This window comes from Paralichthys olivaceus, chromosome 12 (genome assembly GCF_024713975.1).
Source record: "Paralichthys olivaceus isolate ysfri-2021 chromosome 12, ASM2471397v2, whole genome shotgun sequence".
NCBI lineage: Eukaryota > Metazoa > Chordata > Actinopteri > Pleuronectiformes > Paralichthyidae > Paralichthys > Paralichthys olivaceus.
In genome coordinates, this window is record NC_091104.1 from 19,302,746 (window position 1) to 19,320,803 (window position 18,058).

Below are 18,058 nucleotides of genomic sequence, written 5' to 3' on the forward strand. Positions count from 1 at the left end.
AACATTGGTGCAGATACTGACACCATGTGGCCATCATGGGAAATGCAGCTCACTTGAATTATTTTGTTCTTTCAAATGCATTAAATTCTGCATAGTCTTGACACACACATGCAACTGGCAACATACACATGGATAATTTTGAAATAAGGTATTTGTGCCATCTAGTCTCTTTGTATGTGTACTCTAACAACTAACCTATATCCAAGTCATGTTTGTTTTTATTATCAATTTATCATAGTCTTAAATGTATGTGCCACTTAATACAAGTTACATATAAAAGCAATATTCTGTATGAATGAATAACCATTACTGCTACCACATTAAAAATATTTCTGGAAACATACCCCTCTACTGATGAACCAGTTCAAACTAAAACCCTCCCTCCAGAGGCCGTCTCTGGTTACAAAAAATGACAATCAGTATATTGTGATCAAATAAACATCTTTATTAAATCTGTTCACAGCTTAATACACGACAAAGGGCAAAAGATAATCCCACCTGTACAGCACTCCTTACTTCCTCCCATTTAACTCATCTGAAAAAAAATGTTGACGATGAAATAAACGCATGTACAACACATTTACACTATTTACAGTGTCCGTAAACTCTCGTCACACTAGTGTGACTTAGTGAGTTTGTGTTTGCGTGCTTTGGAGGATTTGCCCGATCTGACTTGAACCCAGTGACCGTAGGGCTTCCTGCTTTCATAGCTGTCCACTCTGGGAGTTACCTTAGCAGAGGACGGAGCTGCTACAGTTGGTTTGGCCACAGAATTCTAAAGATGAGAAGAAAAGGAAACCCATCAGGACATCATCATACGTTCAGGGTGATGTTAACAGCATACGGTCTTGTATATAGACATCATATCTATAACAGATCAGTAAAAACAGGGACAAGATGAAACTTACATTAATGCTGAAAGAGATGGTTTTTCTAATAGGGGACATCTTTGGGTTGGAAATGTCATCAGGCTCTTCATCACTGCTCTGTTTCAAAAAGACAAGACAGACACACCTAGTTAGATGTGAGCAAATCTAATGCACCGAGCTTTGACAGTTTATTAGGTCTATATAGATGGATTAAAAAGGATAATGCTAATATTTTAAAGCACTTCTATAGCATCGATAAGCATTAGCTTCAACAAACTGCAGCTCTCATGCACACCCCCCAACAGCTGTCAAAGACTAAACTCAAACATTCAATGAATGCTTCCATAACAGACCTTGCAACTGAGTTAAACTAAAGCAATGCAAACAAAAAGAACAAATTAGAAAGGATGTCTTCTCTGACTAGAGTGGCAGAATGATGGTGACGCAGGTTTCCCAGCCCCTCAGCACACGCCTCGTGTACCAACTTATCTTTGGCATACGGAGAGGAGTTCTTCGTCTTTTTTAGCTCTCTTGACAGGAATAGTCACTATAACGCAGTCCACACGCCTGCGCTCCATCAGTGAGAGGAGGAGTCTGCTAAATAACAATGACCCATTTCAACGGCAAGCATACATACAATTGTAATGTCAAAATTGATATTGCTTTTCTATATGAAGTGTCATAAAATATCACAAATTTTGTGTAAAACATCCTGGTATCAATGTGTGTAGTTAGCATTGTGTCAAAATGTGAGCATGTTTACATATATGGGTGGGTTTGTTTGCAGACCAACATCACAAGAATTATCAGTTTAACCTTTCAAGCAAACACAATTAGTCTTCACCCAAGTCACATGACAGCCTTTTTATCCCAGGTGCCGATGAGTGAAGGAGACCACTGTCATGTTATCTATGAAGACAGGAATAAATACAGAGAGTATGTGTGTTCCCTCAGAGGTCCAAAGGTCAACACAAGACAGGAAATTCAACACAGCACAGAACTCATGCTTATCAACAGACATGTATGTTACACTGCGTTTGATCAACTACAAGTCTGTTGCTACTTTGATAAAATGGTTTGACAGCTAGGAGCAATTTTTCTCTCTTGCACAGTCTAAAAATGTAATACATGGTCACTGCACCATTATGAACAAGAGGTATGAAAATTATTACCTACCCTTAATTGTCAAATCCACTTGATTTGTACCTACATGTAGTCCAGGTTGATTAAAAACTAGATGCAAGACGGTTTAGAATCTGTGACGATGCCTCTTGTATTGTGTGTGATGTGTTCAGTATGAAGCCTACATTCACGTTCTGACACCCACCTGTGATGTCGTCTTTTCAGGGTCTTGTCTCACCCATGTCTCCCGTTCTGGTGAAGCTTCTTTGGACTCCACCCACTGCTCCGACAGGACTGGTTTCACACTTTCTGGAAGATCAAGCTTCTCCACTCTGAGGATCTTCATTGCGTTGGCTTCTCTCTTATCTGGGCAACATAGGGAAGTATTGAGAGAAGATTCAATCAGATGAAAAAATTAATGGGAAAAAGATTAAGATTACCTGTAAAGGCGATTTTAACTTACCATCAACAGCCAGGCGGACTGTGTGTCCTGAAGATCTGGATTGGCTCCTGTGGCTTCTGTTTGGGGATCTGGAAATTTTGTGTCTAACCTGGCCCTCGTTCTTCCTGTTTCTACTCCTGTAGCTAGCAGACTTGGAGCCTGACCTGTGATTTCTTCTACTCGAGTACCTGTCCTTCGAGGACGAGCGGCTGTGGGAGCGGGAGCGTGTTCTGAGGCGGCGTGGCGGGGAGCCCCTATGACGGTCACTCCTGCGATGGCTGTCGCAGCGGCAGCGTGAGGAACGTCTGTGGCAGCGAGGGTGAGAGCGGGACCTAGGGCGAGATGACAACTTGCAGCTGGATGAGGATGACACTGAAGATGAGGATGAAGACCTGTGAGGTCTCCTGTGGCTGGCGCGCACCCTGTGGCGGCCAGAGGAGCCACCGCTGCTGCGGGAGCGGGAGCGAGACGAAGCAGGGATGTTGTGGTCAAAGATGACGCTGATGCCGTCACTCTGACGAGCGTGGGCCATTTCTGAGTGTGAGACTTCTCCTTTGGCCATTGTTCTGATCTCTGCCACAAGCTGAAACAAGAGCAGAAATCATGAGCTTTCAACAATTCGCTTTTTATACAAATTCAGATTTAATGAAAAAAGTTTATATAGTATATCAAAAGTTAAATATATCAAAGTTAAATATAATATTATAACCGTTTGATTTAGAATCAATGCCTTAATAATACCCGCTTGTTTATGAGTGTGTGTGTGGGGGAGGGGGGGTTATGACTGTTGCATAACAGCTGATACCTCAGTGCTGCCTCTAGCGGGCAAACAACAGACACGTGATTGCACAAACTGGAAATTTCCAGAATGACTCAAGCTAAAGTAGCCCCGACTAGCACGAGCTACCGTCTGCTCCAACCAATAACACCGTCATTATCTCACGGCCCTCTGCATGTGATTAATTACATGGATATTACATGTATATTTACAACAGCCCGTTAAAGACGATTACAATAGTTAGGCCGTGACTCTAGATTTTTAAAACAGAGCTATGCTAACGTTAGCTGCCGCGGTGCTACTTACCAAGGCCGGTCGAAGATTCAATCCTTTGTTCGGAGGTCGTCGGTATAAACGCGGTTTAGAGAACGTCGCTGTGAAACACGAGTCACCGGGTGAAAAGCGAACGATAAGAAAACCGCAGTTGTGATGTTTCTCGTTGGTTTGAGGTGAAATCTGTTCTAAAGCGCAGGAGTCCGTCTCCGTCGAGGTTCGAGCTTTTAGTCGTCGTCACTCGAATGAGGTGAAGGAGGCGGAGCCACGAGTTTAAACGGGCTGTGGAAAATTCCAGTCACGTGGTACACGGGAAGGTCGGACCGTTTTGAGCGGCGTACCGTCGTCATGGCAAACACAACCGTTCACTGTGGCAGCCATTATTTTCTTTATTATGATATGTGTTCTCCTAAAGTGACACATGTGGCCTTATCATCGAATAGAATAGAGGAATATAACATATAGAATAAGTGGAATAGAATAATACAATATAACACACAACATAACAGAATAGAATAATAGAGAATATAACATAACACAACACAAGAGAATATAATACAACACAACAGGATAATAGAGAATACAATATAATATAGTACAACAGAATAAAATAGATTATAATACAATAGTATACAACACAACACAACATAACTGAATAGAATAGAATAGAATTAAGTAGAATAGAATCATAGATAATACAATATAACGTTACATAACATACTGTATTATAAGCTTTTCCCCCATTACTATGTGAAAGTCACACAATTCATATGAAACAAATGTGGTATACAATTCAAGCAAAGCGACAAAACAAAACATTGCACATGGTAGAAAAAATTAAAGACTTTACTCATTTCTACGGTTTCTTACTTTATCGCATTACAATTCTTCAGTCTTTGTATTGTTTCACTTTGGTGCCTGATGTCTATTTTTGAATCGTTGTATGTATATTCTATTTTAGTCAGTGTTTCTCATACAGAGTAAAACGGTTCAAACTGTCTTTTACCATCAATAATAATATCAATTCTTACCAAACAAACGTGTATCGTTATTTTCTAAAATAATAGTTTTGATGTATGAACAAAATCATTTAATGCATAAAAACAATTCAACGACACATAATCTCGTTATTGCGAAAGAAGCGATTCCCGTCAAATTCATCTGTGGGTCCAGAAAGCGGCAGGAAGTCTCGCGATGTTTTACGTAACCGCAGTGTTGTTGACACTTCCTCCTCTGAGTCGGTTAAAGTCGTCTCGCCTCCGCGTGTTCCTGCAGCTGAAACCTGACCAACACGTCGAGCGGAGATGGACGTCCTCACCGTGTTACCCTCCAACTTCGGTTACGCCATATTTACCTACCTGTACAGCTGGGTGATGCTGGGGTATTTGGCAGTCAAGGTTGGAGGAGCCAGGAAGAAGTACGGAGTTAAGGTCGGTGAAGTTGGACTTGTAGATAATTATCTTGACGGTGGAATGTGAACCAGTCTGTCTGTTCTTTATTGAATGTCTTCATGTTGCATTGGATCCTTAAACGTGTTATGGCAGCCTTTCTAACATGCATGCTCTCTGCAGTATCCCGCCATGTACAGTGACAAGGAGCCAGTGTATAACTGTATCCAGAGAGCACATCAGAACACCCTGGAGGTTTACCCTCAGTGGCTGGTGTTCCAGACCATTGCAGCTCTTGTCTATCCGGTATGTATCATTTTTAAACAATGGTGGTCAATTCGAATCAACTACTTGTGTTTTTTGTGCAAAACATTCTAATCATTTTGACTGCACTAACTACTCAGAGGTGGATATTATAAGCTACATAAGGTGATATTACATGTTATGTCAGATTTGTGGGAGGAGCAACCACTCCTTGTGATCTTTGGTATATATTCTCCAGATAACAGTCAAAGGGAAAAAAAGCAGAGTCATTGTGATGAAGCATTTTGTCATTAAACTAACCCTTGTGTCTTCCCTTTGATTCTGATTGTCTGTTTTTTAAATCTCAGTTATCAGCGTCCGTGCTCGGGGCTATTTGGGTGACCAGCAGGTTTTCCTATGCCTGGGGCTACTACACCGGAGGTAAGATTGACTTTAATGGCTACTGGTTTGTGAAATGATGTAACAGGAAAGGACAGATATTACTTTCTGTTTAATTTCTTACATATACTAGAAATAAACATATAATAAGGTAAACATGAATTGATGGTATGTTTTCTGCAAATGTCATTGTGCATTGACCCTCAGGGCCACTGTACAAATGCACCTAAACCCTTTGTAGCCACTGTTTATATGTGTTAAATAATTTTTAAACACAATTTTAGGCTGTTACATTTTAAATATAATTTATTAATATTCATTTGTGAAGTGTTGACATGAGTTAGATGTGTTAACGGGCCTTGAAAGATTAAAACACAAAGTACATAATTTCCTATAAGCTCATATTTCATCCATTTTATTTCCCACTGCTCTGCAAGTTTCAAAATTTTCCTGTTTCGTGTTTTATTCCAGATCCAGCTAAGAGAATGAATGGTGCCTATGGTTACATTGGACTCTTCGGAGTCATCTTTCTGTCCATATCTGTCGCTCTACAGTTGCTTGGTGTCTTTTAAGGTGATTGTCCTTTTCTCTGACTGATGACTTTGCTCATCATTATTAGCTTGCATGACATTTTCAAATGTATCGACAATAAAGTAGCATTACAATTCTTTAAATACTGTCTTTTCTAATTATATGTGAAACACACTTTGATAGACCACTAAATGCTTGATATCTTTGTATTCCAGTATTTGTATGAAATTCTGCTTCATGTAATCACTGACAATAAAGAGGATTCTTGTATCACAGACTCTCTTAAATCTGTCAAACTTGGACACAAAGATTTATTGATTAGGGTTTGCTGGTCAAGAGCACGGACTGTACTGTTTAGGAAGATGGACGACATGACAGTTGCCCAATAGTGAAACAAAAGCCCCAAATCACCACCAGGTGCCTGGCTGCAGTGTAGATCATAAACCTGACTGCTCCATGTTATCCGATGGGGCATGTGTCAAACAAAAAAAATCAAAGCACATTTCAAATACAATTTTCTCAAATGTGGTTTACGTCATGTTAGATAGTTCTTATTACACTGATGTTCATGTAAGTATTTTTTTCCCCCTTAACTTTGGTTTTAATGAGTTATTTGATGCTATAAAAATGGGGTAAAACTTGACAACGATTGGTCGAGTGTGTGTATCAGTGGGACCTCAGTACCTTGGCTCCATCTCGCTATTGCTACTCTGCAGACTCTGGCTCCAGATGTGCAAGATGGCAGCAGGAGTATATAAGTAGGATATAGGATATAATTTTGGCTTCATTTATGGACAGTGGGAAGAATTAGAGAGGTGTCGTCCATCTTAATAGCCTCTGCGACCTCATAAAGCAAAAAAAATCCCTCATATGTTTAATAGGACACGATTATGAGATTTTTTATCCAAAAGGGTCCTGGGTGAACTCACTGTGGCATTATTATGTTCTGCAAAACACTTGTCTGGTCATTGTTCAACCAGCCATAGCAGAAATATAGACTCTAGTTTACTTATAATCCATTAAATTACCCTGTCCCTTACAACTGTTACAACTTGTAATTCGTCATGGAAGAAAAGGTTTTAACCCAACTTTGATCAAGTTGGTAGGACAATAAACCACTAATGGTAGAAGGTGGACATTTTATTGAGACATATGCTTAGTAAATACAGAGTCATTTTTTAAAAGTTTTTAGAGCTGCCTTTATTTCCTCCATTGTACTGAGATGAGACGAGGTGCATCGTTGTAAGAGCTGAGCTCATTCTGAGTGGAAATGCAATGGATTCTACTTCGATTTCCTCTTAGGGTGATGTCATTGTTTGATGTTGCATTTGTTCATAATACATGCAACTAAAAGAGAAATGTGGACTGACCTAAATGCCACAGAAATGTATAATTTCCAAGGAAATGTGGATGGCATCAAGAACAAGCTGGCAGCAGTGTTTTGTAAAACCAACTGAATAAGCGTTGAATTCCAAAGAGGCAGGAATATGGGGTTGTCAATGCAAGGCTTTCCATTAACTTATAAGCACATTGTAAACTCTGCTGCCCTGAAATCTCAGGAAAAAACCCTGGTCAATGATTTTTTCAAGAGAGGAATGCTGTGTGATACCACTGCTTCACATACAGTATGTTCTTTATAGTCCTCTACCCAGTTGAAAGCACAGTAGAGTGTGAATAATGAAAGACTTAGCAGGAGGCATGACAGCCCCATGTGACTCACTCACGCTGCGTAGCCAAACCAAGCACTAATGTCCTATGAGGTTGAGGATACTCAAGATCCACAAACAATATTAGATGAAGTCAAATGTACTGTTGACTGTCTGTTCTGATAGACCCTCTGTTATTTAAACTTGTATTTAGCCGTTGTGCTGACACACTTTGAGCTTAGTCAAATGCAAATGGGCCATGCAGGTCTACAAGGGACAAAAATCTTCCCAACTGTTCTAATAGTAAGGTATAATCTCTTTCTTCATTTTGTTTTCACTCTTGCAGCCTTCACTGAAGCTGCCTCCTCTCCTCCATTTGAAACAGCATTTAGCTGGAATGGTTCAAATCAAATCAAATCACTCACATTTGTGAGTGTGAGGAATGTGGTGCAGCTTGATTAAAGTTAAGGAGACGGTTGGGCCTTGGCAAAGGTGAGCGTCATTCTAGTTTTAGATTGTTTGCCTGCAGGTCTTTATTTTTAACCTGTAAAGCACCTTCTAACTATGTTTTGAATTGTCATATAGATCAAGTTTATTTTATTTTATTATTATTAGTAGTAGTAGTAGTAGCAAAAGCAATAGTATGAAATGCGTCAATGGATCTCTAAAATATGCTCATCCACTGTGTTTCATATTAAGTAAAATATAAGTTGAACGTATTACTATCCCTTCTAATGAGGTTTACTACAAAATGGAATAGTTGCGTTCATGTTCGTGTACTTTTAAGAACAAGTCCCGTCATGTCCCACAGTTCCTGAACGCAGCGGATCTCTCATCTACCAACTGCGCATGTGCGTGACCCCAGCTCCTTCTGAAGCAGAGTGTGGTTGAACCGGGGCTCCGCTGCTGAACACCCACCGAAAGGTAACGAATCCATTTCCAAGACCCTGTCGCGAAATAAACACACTGAGCTGCATGTCGTTGTTTGCCTCAGACTCTGTCCTTCCTGCCACGACGCTGTTTTCAGCCTCTTACGCAGGAGGAAGAAACCTTGAAGGAAATGATCGCTCGTATCAAAGCGATGAACAAAAGCCTCGACTCGGCCGTGTCGGTGGGGAACTCCGTGAGCTTCTGCTGCGTGTTAATGTGATATGTCGACACTCTGGTGGTTGAACATGTGTCAGTCTGCTGCCGATCCAGTGGATAAAGATGGAGTTTGTGTTGTTGTTGTTGTTCAGTGTTCGACCGAGGAAGCTGAGCATCATCTTTCCTGCTCAGCTGCTGCGCCCGGAAGTAGTCTACACGCTGATTTCTACCCACTGTACACATCGATCTGATGACGTATACAATCCACCGTTCATCACTCGTGTCGTTGATCTGGATTCAATTATTTCTCTGAAGTTGATGATGTTGCTTTCACTTTCACACTCAACAGATTGAGTCATGTCAGGTTTTCTGGACGGAATCCGGTGCGGAGACTGCGAGTGTAATGTGGACTGGGGGGAGCGGAGGAACACCATCGCATCTGTAGCAGCTGGAGTGCTGGTATGAACACTGATGTCCTCAGTTTAACACACACACACACACACACACACACACTGTAGGCTACTTTGAGATCTGAGTTACTGTTGTGTATTTTTTTGACAAGAGCTCAACTGTCTGCTGACCTGCGGAGCTTTAATAATAATATGTCAACCTCTGCGACAATCTGTATACAGTTAGTCAAATTGGGGAAATGTAGGGGCCAATCCCAGCTGACATTGGGTGAGGGGCAGGGTACATCCTGGACAGGTCGCCAGGGTTTGGCAGGAACAACATTTAGAAACGATCATTCCATTCCCACTCTTCCCACTTTAGAGTCTTCAATTAACCTTCTGTGGGCTGGGGCACCTAGAGAAGAACCCACACAGACATAGGGGAGATCGTGCAAACTCCCCCCAGAAAAAGCCCAGTAGACTGGGATTCAAACTGGGACCGTCTTGCTGTGAGGCAACAGAGCAAACCCCCGCACAGCAAGACAGATGCAGATTATACATTATTGTTATTAAAGCTTCATGGATCAGCAAATTGTCAAGCTCTTTTCAGACACAAACAATATTCGGATCCCATTTTCCAGACATTTTCCACAGTTTACCTTCCACATTTGGGGAACGCAGCAGAAGATTTTGTGGATCAGACATGTTCACAACAAGGGAGATGCCCGGAACATTCAGGCAGGGGTTGGTACTGCATGTCGGAGGCAGGACATGGCGTGTAAATTCTGCTGTGGAAAGCACAGTGGTTTTGTTTACTGCATACCGACATTGGTGTAGGTGCTTAACGCTCTCAGATCTTGTCGTCTCTCCACATTGACAAATTCGTTCGCTTCTTTTTATGTGTATGTATTTGAATTCTTCTGCAGTGTGTCCGTCATGTGTTACAAAGGCCATCAATACGTCCACTCGCTCACTGTGAATTTTTCTGGACATTTTCCTGCAGGATTCTCACTTGGACTCACTCTGACATTTTACTAGGGGGCTGCGATTTGCGTTCTCACATACTCTGGGGAAACTTGTGTGGAAAATGGGTGGACTTCAGTTCATGTCTGAAAGCAGTGATCTCCTCTGACTAACTATGAATCGTGTTGTTGCAGTTCTTCACTGGTTGGTGGATCATCATCGACGCTGCGGTGAAATATCCTGATCAGGGAGAGTTTCATCATGCATATCACACTTGTGGAGTCATCGCTACAGTGGCTTTTCTCATGTGAGTCACCATTAGTGGACTATTTCTCTTGGAGGGAATATAATCGCCTAAAGTTTGGGGAAAATTGTCACTGCATGGTCCACTCACTTTGTGTTGCGGCCCCATCTTGAGGTCTCTCTCAGCAGATAGAGTTAGGTTGCAACTGAAATGGAACATTTGTTTTGGTCACAAGATAACAGGTGGACGTATGATAGTGGGGTTTATTTAAATGTTTTAAATCATCCTTAGTCTTTCACTTTAAGTCTACTGACTACTGGTTGTTGAATTATGATCTTTTCCAGTTATAGCTGCAAGTCTGTTTATTCTATTTTCCACTTTCTGACATCATGTGACTGAAATTCCATACTTAGGTCACATGATAGCGACTAAACCGTCTCCATGGCAATTCAGCATCTACATCCACAAGTAAAGCTGGGCTCAGATGACAGGAGTTTTAAAAACCTTATGAATTATTATGAAATTGGGTTCCACTAAGAACATGAGGACCATCTTCATAGATATTCTTCTCTATAATCTTAAACACACCCACACTTAAAGATTAGAAAATAATGGCACATCATGCACTACAGACTCCATCTCGAGTCTCTCCTGGGACCTCATGGGGAAGCATGTAGCGACAACTTGCTATAATGGTAATAAACAAAAGCAGAATGAATAAATCGTTGCTCAGTAGCACCATCGGCTGCTCCTGTCTCTCTCATTGGCTGTTCCCGTTCTGCTTGGAAATTACAGATATAATCATCCAATCAGGATTAAATAGGCAACTTATTAAGTAGCTTCTGATATGTTTGTAATTGTTTTTTTTATCTCTCCTTTGACCCATTTAGGATAAATGCTGTTTCAAATGGACAAGTGAGAGGAGACAGCTACAGTGAAGGCTGCATTGGACAGACAGGTGAGTGTGGTAGAAAAGACACGATGAGTTACTCTGTATTATGAACATATTTCTCCATATACAGTTCATTTTCTCCATTTCTCATTTCTCATCTCCTTGTACAACTATTACAACACATATGCAGTAAAACACAAACCCATAAGGAAGCAGCATTTTGAGCCACGTAGTAATCCACCCTCTCTTATCTCTGTCGGCAGGTGCACGAGTGTGGCTCTTCATTGGCTTCATGCTGGCTTTTGGTTCTCTCATCGCCTCCATGTGGATTCTGTTCGGAGGATTTGTGGTGCCTCGTAAGTTTGTCCACATGGCGCATCGACTGTTCAGTAATCGGTTTTGGGGTGTCACGCATTGGAAATAGACGACCCTTCTGTCCGTACTCTGCTTTCATTTTGTCCTTATTCGTGGACGTTTTGTGAAAGCTTGCAGATACGGACTGAACGGAGCATGGCCACTGGAAATCATGGAGGTAGCGTTAGTAGCTCAAGAGAGACAATCACAGGACACCAGTATGAAATTTCAACAAAGAATTCACTGTCCACGTGTGTCCGACCACAACGCGTTTACAACTTTCTCCACCATCGCCGTGTTTGTCAGAAACTCTGCCCGCTTAGTGGATATATCGCTTAACAGTCAATATAAGGGATGCATGCAAGTTTGTGGACAGTGACGGACAGTTTGCATCAGACGAACCTGTTTGCGTACATAAGCTGTGTGTTCTCAAAAGACAGAGAGAATAAACAGGAGTAACTGAAAATACATATGCTGAAAAAAAGAAAAAACATATTCTCCAACTTAAGTGTGATACTTAACAAAATAGTAGAAACTACCCCACTTGATAACCTCTGTGAACCTGTTGTCTTTTGCAGAGAAGCCTGTCGTGTACCCGGGTATTGCCATCTTCTTCCAGAATGCATTCATTTTCTTTGGGTAAGTCGATAGTCCTCAGTGGCATCTTACTTCCAACCCATTCTCAGCCTTCACTTTCTCATACCACCCTCCTGTCTCTCCTTGCAGGGGTTTGGTCTTCAAGTTTGGTCGCACAGAGGATCTGTGGCAGTAATGGACTGTGTGTCTTTATGTCCGCTGTTCTACTCGTTGCTTTCTATATTGTATGAGACAATATACTTCACTTTATAAATATATATCTAAAAAAAAACTTTTTTAGCATTTAAATTAACATGTTTAATTTAAACCATTTCCCGTTTAAAAGCTTAATCATAACTAAGCACAAATTGTAATAGAATCATTGTAAGTTTAAGTATTTTCAAATGCACTGCATCGTTAAATGTAGCCTAGTTAGTGGGTTTACAAGTTGTGTATAACAAAATATGTGTTTTGGAAGATGCTCTGTCCTGAACTGTCCTTGTTTCCTTTGGACTGCTACGACGTCATTTAATTCGAACTGTTGAGTGAGCAATTGGAAAAACATAAGTTATTATGATACAAAATGTATTGAGAGCCAGGTTTCAAAATACTGTACACATACACACATGCTGAATGTAACCATATTGGGTTGTTTGTAAAAGACGTCAGCTCTGAAGCATCATCCACATTTATTGTTTTATTTCACTGCTATATTTACTCATATACATTTTGCTTGTGTAATATCCAAATCCATGAGGTTATTTCCTGACAAGTATGACAGCATTAAACATAAACCTACTGAACAATAAATGACTTACATTCATGTTTCTCTAGTTAAACATTCATTCTTAAAAAAACACCCTTGTATTAAAATAATACATGTATATAATATTATACACTGACATGAAAATATTTTTCACTTCCAGGATTCCAGACTTGACCCATTTCTTTCTCCACCGTCTCACTTTCTTACTGCTAATTTAGGAAACTGCAAAATATAGAAATTATTTGTCTTTGAAAGAAAACAGAAAAATGTGCAGAACTGTTTAGTCTCACTGGAAATGATTTTCATTGTAGAAAGGGGAATATAATGTCGATTACATACCTCCCAGAAAGCCTGGTCATCGAAACATTTCTTGTCCTGGGGTGGTCTCCAGAAGTCCCACTTAAGCAGAAGTCCTTAAACAGAACAGTCACCAAGAAAACAATCTTACGAATGGCACACATGTAAACACAGTCGATACACAGCTGGGGTTGTGATCCGTTGTATTGTAGGACACTGTTAAATGAGGCGTTTTAAGGGAGTTTCACACATTTTATTCATGTTCTGTCCTCTGTTATACGAGGTGGTGAAAGTGGAAACTTACCAGTGATGATTCCCATGACCAGACTTATAGCGATGGTGATGAGAAGAGTAAAAATGTGAAATACAGCGAAATGGATTGCTCTGAAAATGAAGGACACAAGGTATCACACCTTTTCTGCCTGTGTGTGCTGTGATGCCTTTCATACGACTGATGCGTTCTTACGTTGTGTGGTCGTCGCAGTCTTTTATCTGCAGCAGAAGATGTGCCGTCCATCCCAGTAGTCCAGGGAGTCCATGTGTACTGAGAACAGCACAGGTGTCGTGGCATAGAAATGCAAGTTGCATTTGAGTCTGGAAAATATTAGATTATCAGGAATCTGGACGTATACATTATTTGATTTGTGCTATTGGTGATAAAAACCTTGATGTATCTGTGTCCAATGGTTGATACAACAGCAGCAGTGAATCCAATCATCATGGCCTCCCATGGCTGATGAACCACAGACATGGACACACCAACAGCAACACCACCAGCAAGGCTGCACTGCTGCAGATGGATCTGAGAGAAGAGCGAAGACGCAAAGAATCAGATCATGCCGACACCACGCATATTGACTGATTCAATTTTAGGGTAGATTTCATGGTCTCAAGGCAGTTCCATGAAGAGGCATAAGTGTGTGTTAAAAATATCAGGTGTCAGATCGTACCAGGTTGAGTTTTCCTTTGGGACTGGAGAGCACGGAAAGGGCAGCTGCTGTAACAGAACTGACAGCCAGGGCCAGGTAAGTGCTGCACACGGCCCCGAGCTTCCCCCAGGAATTACGATCGTCCAAAAGCACAGAGTTAAAACTTGGCCAAAACATCCAGAGGAACAAAGTCCCTGCAGAACAGAGAACAGGGTTTCAATTTTGTTCTGCCATCCCACCTGCTGCACAACAAACCTTAGCAGTAACACTAGAAAAACTGAATGTTACACACCCAACATGGAGAATAATCCAGATCTGTGGTGGATTTTCTCTTTCTCAAATCGCCATTCTGAACCTTTCCGTTGCAAGATCCAAGTCAGCATGAGTCCAAAGAAAGCCCCAAAGATGTGAAGCATCATGATGCTGTTCACCAGTCGCACCTGCAGTCAGGGAACAACAGCAGCAGTATACAGTGCCATCAAAATCAGGACAAGCCAATGCACTGATGTTGGATCTGATGAAAGGATCAAATGTTATTTACCTTCAGCAGAGTCTGCAGGACCCATTTATTCAAGATGAACCCCGACACCTCCAGCAGGGCGATGGGGATGAGCTGAACAGGGTTGGTCTTACCCAGTACAGCTCCAATAGAAATGAGGACGGAGGCTGTGCACATTTCTGCTTCTACCAAGCTGTATTAAAACATTCCAAGCAATGGTTTAAAAGCTAGAACTCTGAAATTAAATACTAATAATAACAATAAGCTTTATTGATAAAGCATCTTTCAAAACATGCTTTTACAAGGTGCTTTATAAGTTTATAAAGAATAATCAAGGGTAAACAATAGAAAAGTAATTTGAAGATCACATAGACACAAATAATTAGTAAAAAAAAAGAGTAAAAACAATAAAGACAAAACATTATGGAATTATTAAAATAATTGGTTTAAATAAATTAATAAAAACAAAGACATGAAAGTGAATTCAGAGCAAAAGTCCTGTGAAAACACACTTCCCCTCAGGTCCCTCAGGAGGTCTTTCTAGCAAGACCTCATTCATGTGTGTATTCAGAGTGGTTCAGAAACTTCAGCCATTTTAATTTGGATATTCAATTTTAGGCATTTTTGCATTTGGAAGAGTTAGGAGAGGTTTGAAAGAGAATAGGGAGTTTACCAGACAGATCTCCTCGGGGGGATTGTTACAAAGAGTATAAGGGCTGTTACAGAAAAGGCCTTGTCACCCTTAGTCCTCAGGAATAGCTAGTATAGGGCCTCTGCTCAGGACCTCAGATCTGAAATGTACTTAGGCGTAGGTCCAGAATGGATCAGAAACCAATGAAGAGATGTTAAAATTGGAGAATGTGGATTTGGTGAAAGGTCTGACTGCTGTGTTTTGGATAAGCTGACATTTATGAAACTCTGTTGGCTCAGGCATGTGAGAATATCAGTTATCAAAACAAGAGCAAATGAAGGCATGAATAACAATTTCTGGGTTTCTTTTGGATAAAGCTGATCTTAGAGAGTGTTGACATGCTTGTTCAAGGTACAGTAAGATCGTTATTAAAGGTTCAGTGTGTAAGATTAAGGCGATCTATATACAGAAATTAAATATAGAATAATCCTAGTGATTTTTTCACTAGTGTGTACCATCTACCAATTGTTTTCTTTACCCGAGAATAGACCCTTTATAATTAAATTCTTTACATTAACATTGGGAGTGGGTCTTCTCTATGGTGGACTGTAACTTCACCACTAGATGTCACCAAATTCTACACACTGAACCTTTAAATGTGACACTGAGGTTTGTACATTTATATTAAATTTTTTGGGATGATCCAGGTGCTTTAATGTGTATTTGCAGGGCGGCTGTGGCTGAGGGGTACAGCGGTCATCCTCCGACCAGAAAGCCAGCAGTTCGATCCCCAGTCTTCGCCCATCTGCATGCCGAAGTGTCTTTGGGCAAGATGCTGAACCCCCTCATAGATGCACTATATGAATGTGTGTGAATGGGTGAATAGCAAAACTGGTCATCAAGACTAGAAAAGTGCTATATAAATACAAAACATTTACCATGGGCAATAGTCATTATCTCTGACTCGTCAATATTAGGCTGCAAGACATTTTTGAGCCATCCAGCATTTAATTTCCAGGATGGAGAAGGAGGTAAAGGAACCAGAACAGATTGCTCATAAAATCATTGAAAATAAAATATGACCTGGTACCTCCTCAAATCCAGCCGTATCTTTCCTCTGTAGTCTTCAATACCGTTGAGTATGACTGCCCACTGCGTGGCCATGACGGCCACGAGGAGGTTGAAGGCCGAGGCACTGAAACCATACCGAACAAGGAAAGTGCACAAGAAGCCAAAGCCAAAAATCACCATCACGTTCACATCCTGAAACTCTGCAAGAGAGACGTGCAGCATGTTTTAAAACCTGTCACATATCTGAATAACAATACAGATGTGTTATACAATCACTTCTGGTTCATTACTGCTATGTTTTCATGAGACAAACCACATCATCTGCCCCAAAACACAGCCAGTAACTGTAGGATGTTATCAGCAAGCAACAGTAACAATTGCAGCCCCTCCCTATACCCCTGACATATAATGTGACTTTATTTAGTTTTTAATGAAGCTATAACATGCAGATGAAAACGCATTTTTCTTGAATGACTCATGAAGTGTCTACATTCTACTCTCTTCCAAATTCACTACTCACCTGGGTAAATGTTACTGAAGGTGTCCCCATGTGGCTTTCCATGAACCTGGATCTCAGTGTAAAAGGCATATATGACAATGAAGGCCAGCTGCAGGAGGAGCAGCAGAGGAGCCAGACGGGAGCGCAGACTTGGTGCGTACTGAGGAGCCATTAGAGATGTTCTCTGCACACTTCTCCTTCAACTGACACATGTGGAGAGTTTGAACATGGGCGTAACCCTAAGTGTAGCTTTTTTTTTATCAGCCCTGGGCAAGCAGAGTGAAATAGCTCTAGACTGGTCCTGCATATCAAAGATTGATTATAAAGCTGATTGAATCCTGACTTTTATTTTAACTAAGAACACTAATCCTCTAGTATTCGAAAGAGAATTTGGGCAATGGTAAATACAATAAGATGAGATCAAACTAATCCCACAGTGAAATTCACTTTTTGGTTTGTGTGTTATTAGGTTATATATGTTTTCAATGTGTTGACTCTCATGGGTGATCATATTATTGTCAGCATTTCAGTTACTCACTGTTTATTTTTTGGCTTCACAACCAAAACTACGCCTTAATGAGTAACGTTTCCTAACAGTGACAGACAGTCTCTTCCATACACTCTGAGTGATGTGATACTCTGTGTGGGATTTGACAAAGACAAACAGAAAAAGTGAAGCCAACATTGCTGCCTGATTACACATCTATTTTTTTTTTTTTTGGCTTTTAACACGAAAGACAGACACTTACATGAAAAGTTGCTGTCACTGATACATCTTCACTTCTTGCCATGAGGCCAAGAGGATCAACAAAGTCATTTTGATTCCTCCTCTGGGGACCAAGAAACCAGCAGACTGAGAGATCAACCTCACAAGCACAGCAAAACATGTGAGGGCTGGACCACCTGTATTCAATTCAAGGTTTAATATCAGCAACAGAATTTCTCTGAGCAATATCTTAGCATTTATTTTTGCAGACCAAGGTCAATTTTTCCCCCAAAGTTTCGCTTCCATCATGTAAACACCAAACCAATCAGATTGTTTGTCATTCTAATCAGTTACCAGAGTAATTTGTACACTGTCACTGGTGTTTATGTGTTTAAGATAAAACAAAAGTCAAGGTTCAGGTTTCTGATGTGCGTGTGTGTGTCTAATTTACTTTTGAAAACTGAA

At 40.7% G+C, this 18,058-nt stretch overlaps 4 protein-coding genes across 6 annotated transcripts; 2 read left to right on the forward strand and 2 right to left on the reverse strand.

Annotated features, from left to right (window-relative positions):
• Positions 1–424: 424 nt before the first annotated feature.
• On the reverse strand, positions 425–3,762 carry rsrp1 (arginine/serine-rich protein 1). 2 transcript variants are annotated; one of them, XR_011244710.1, is made up of 5 exons: positions 3,518–3,762; positions 2,455–3,016; positions 2,197–2,357; positions 909–1,463; positions 425–775 (listed from the first exon to the last, which is right to left on the reverse strand). XR_011244710.1 is itself a non-coding variant. In XM_020085170.2 (5 exons), exons 2-5 carry the CDS (start codon positions 2,993–2,995, stop codon positions 617–619), a joined length of 939 nt encoding a protein of 312 aa, XP_019940729.2. In that variant the 5' UTR covers positions 2,996–3,016; positions 3,518–3,762; the 3' UTR covers positions 425–616. The 2 variants fall into 2 exon arrangements, 1 of the variants encoding a protein (XP_019940729.2); XM_020085170.2 differs by having other exon boundaries at positions 909–986.
• A 299-nt stretch (positions 3,763–4,061) lies between these two features.
• mgst3b (microsomal glutathione S-transferase 3b) lies at positions 4,062–6,315 on the forward strand. Its single transcript, XM_020084791.2, has 4 exons — positions 4,062–4,914; positions 5,056–5,178; positions 5,484–5,556; positions 5,986–6,315. Exons 1-4 carry the CDS (start codon positions 4,789–4,791, stop codon positions 6,084–6,086), a joined length of 423 nt encoding a protein of 140 aa, XP_019940350.1. The 5' UTR covers positions 4,062–4,788; the 3' UTR covers positions 6,087–6,315.
• A 1,722-nt stretch (positions 6,316–8,037) lies between these two features.
• tmem50a (transmembrane protein 50A) lies at positions 8,038–13,018 on the forward strand. 2 transcript variants are annotated; one of them, XM_020084534.2, is made up of 8 exons: positions 8,038–8,183; positions 8,503–8,615; positions 9,127–9,236; positions 10,324–10,436; positions 11,264–11,331; positions 11,529–11,621; positions 12,198–12,258; positions 12,346–13,018. In XM_020084534.2, the coding sequence occupies exons 3-8, from the start codon at positions 9,135–9,137 to the stop codon at positions 12,389–12,391; spliced, it is 483 nt and encodes a 160-aa protein (XP_019940093.1). In that variant the 5' UTR covers positions 8,038–8,183; positions 8,503–8,615; positions 9,127–9,134; the 3' UTR covers positions 12,392–13,018. The 2 variants fall into 2 exon arrangements, with proteins under 2 accessions (XP_019940093.1, XP_019940094.1); XM_020084535.2 differs by lacking the exon at positions 8,038–8,183 and having other exon boundaries at positions 8,586–8,984.
• On the reverse strand, positions 12,878–17,772 carry rhd (Rh blood group, D antigen). The gene is made up of 11 exons (XM_020084533.2): positions 17,637–17,772; positions 16,909–17,090; positions 16,408–16,588; positions 14,729–14,879; positions 14,480–14,627; positions 14,209–14,381; positions 13,923–14,060; positions 13,725–13,852; positions 13,563–13,642; positions 13,301–13,374; positions 12,878–13,183 (listed from the first exon to the last, which is right to left on the reverse strand). Exons 2-11 carry the CDS (start codon positions 17,057–17,059, stop codon positions 13,157–13,159), a joined length of 1,251 nt encoding a protein of 416 aa, XP_019940092.2. The 5' UTR covers positions 17,060–17,090; positions 17,637–17,772; the 3' UTR covers positions 12,878–13,156.
• Between the last annotated feature and the right edge of the window lie 286 nt (positions 17,773–18,058).

Bases quoted from the DNA above. Each gene is read 5' to 3' on its own strand.
- tmem50a (XM_020084534.2), top strand. From the start codon at position 9,135: ATGTCAGGTTTTCTGGACGGAATCCGGTGCGGAGACTGCGAGTGTAAT. The intron at 10,437-11,263 runs GTGAGTCACCAT...TGACCCATTTAG, and splicing joins GCTACAGTGGCTTTTCTCAT to GATAAATGCTGTTTCAAATG. The intron at 11,622-12,197 runs GTAAGTTTGTCC...TGTCTTTTGCAG, and splicing joins CGGAGGATTTGTGGTGCCTC to AGAAGCCTGTCGTGTACCCG.
- mgst3b (XM_020084791.2), top strand. From the start codon at position 4,789: ATGGACGTCCTCACCGTGTTACCCTCCAACTTCGGTTACGCCATATTT. The intron at 4,915-5,055 runs GTCGGTGAAGTT...TGCTCTCTGCAG, and splicing joins GGAAGAAGTACGGAGTTAAG to TATCCCGCCATGTACAGTGA. The intron at 5,557-5,985 runs GTAAGATTGACT...GTTTTATTCCAG, and splicing joins CTGGGGCTACTACACCGGAG to ATCCAGCTAAGAGAATGAAT.
- rhd (XM_020084533.2), bottom strand. From the start codon at position 17,059: ATGGCTCCTCAGTACGCACCAAGTCTGCGCTCCCGTCTGGCTCCTCTG. The intron at 13,853-13,922 runs GTTTTTATCACC...AATATTTTCCAG, and splicing joins TTGGACACAGATACATCAAG to ACTCAAATGCAACTTGCATT. The intron at 13,184-13,300 runs GTATGTAATCGA...TATATTTTGCAG, and splicing joins ATGACCAGGCTTTCTGGGAG to TTTCCTAAATTAGCAGTAAG.
- rsrp1 (XM_020085170.2), bottom strand. From the start codon at position 2,995: ATGGCCAAAGGAGAAGTCTCACACTCAGAAATGGCCCACGCTCGTCAG. The intron at 2,358-2,454 runs GTAAGTTAAAAT...TATGTTGCCCAG, and splicing joins AGTCCGCCTGGCTGTTGATG to ATAAGAGAGAAGCCAACGCA. The intron at 776-908 runs GTAAGTTTCATC...TCTCATCTTTAG, and splicing joins CCATCTCTTTCAGCATTAAT to AATTCTGTGGCCAAACCAAC.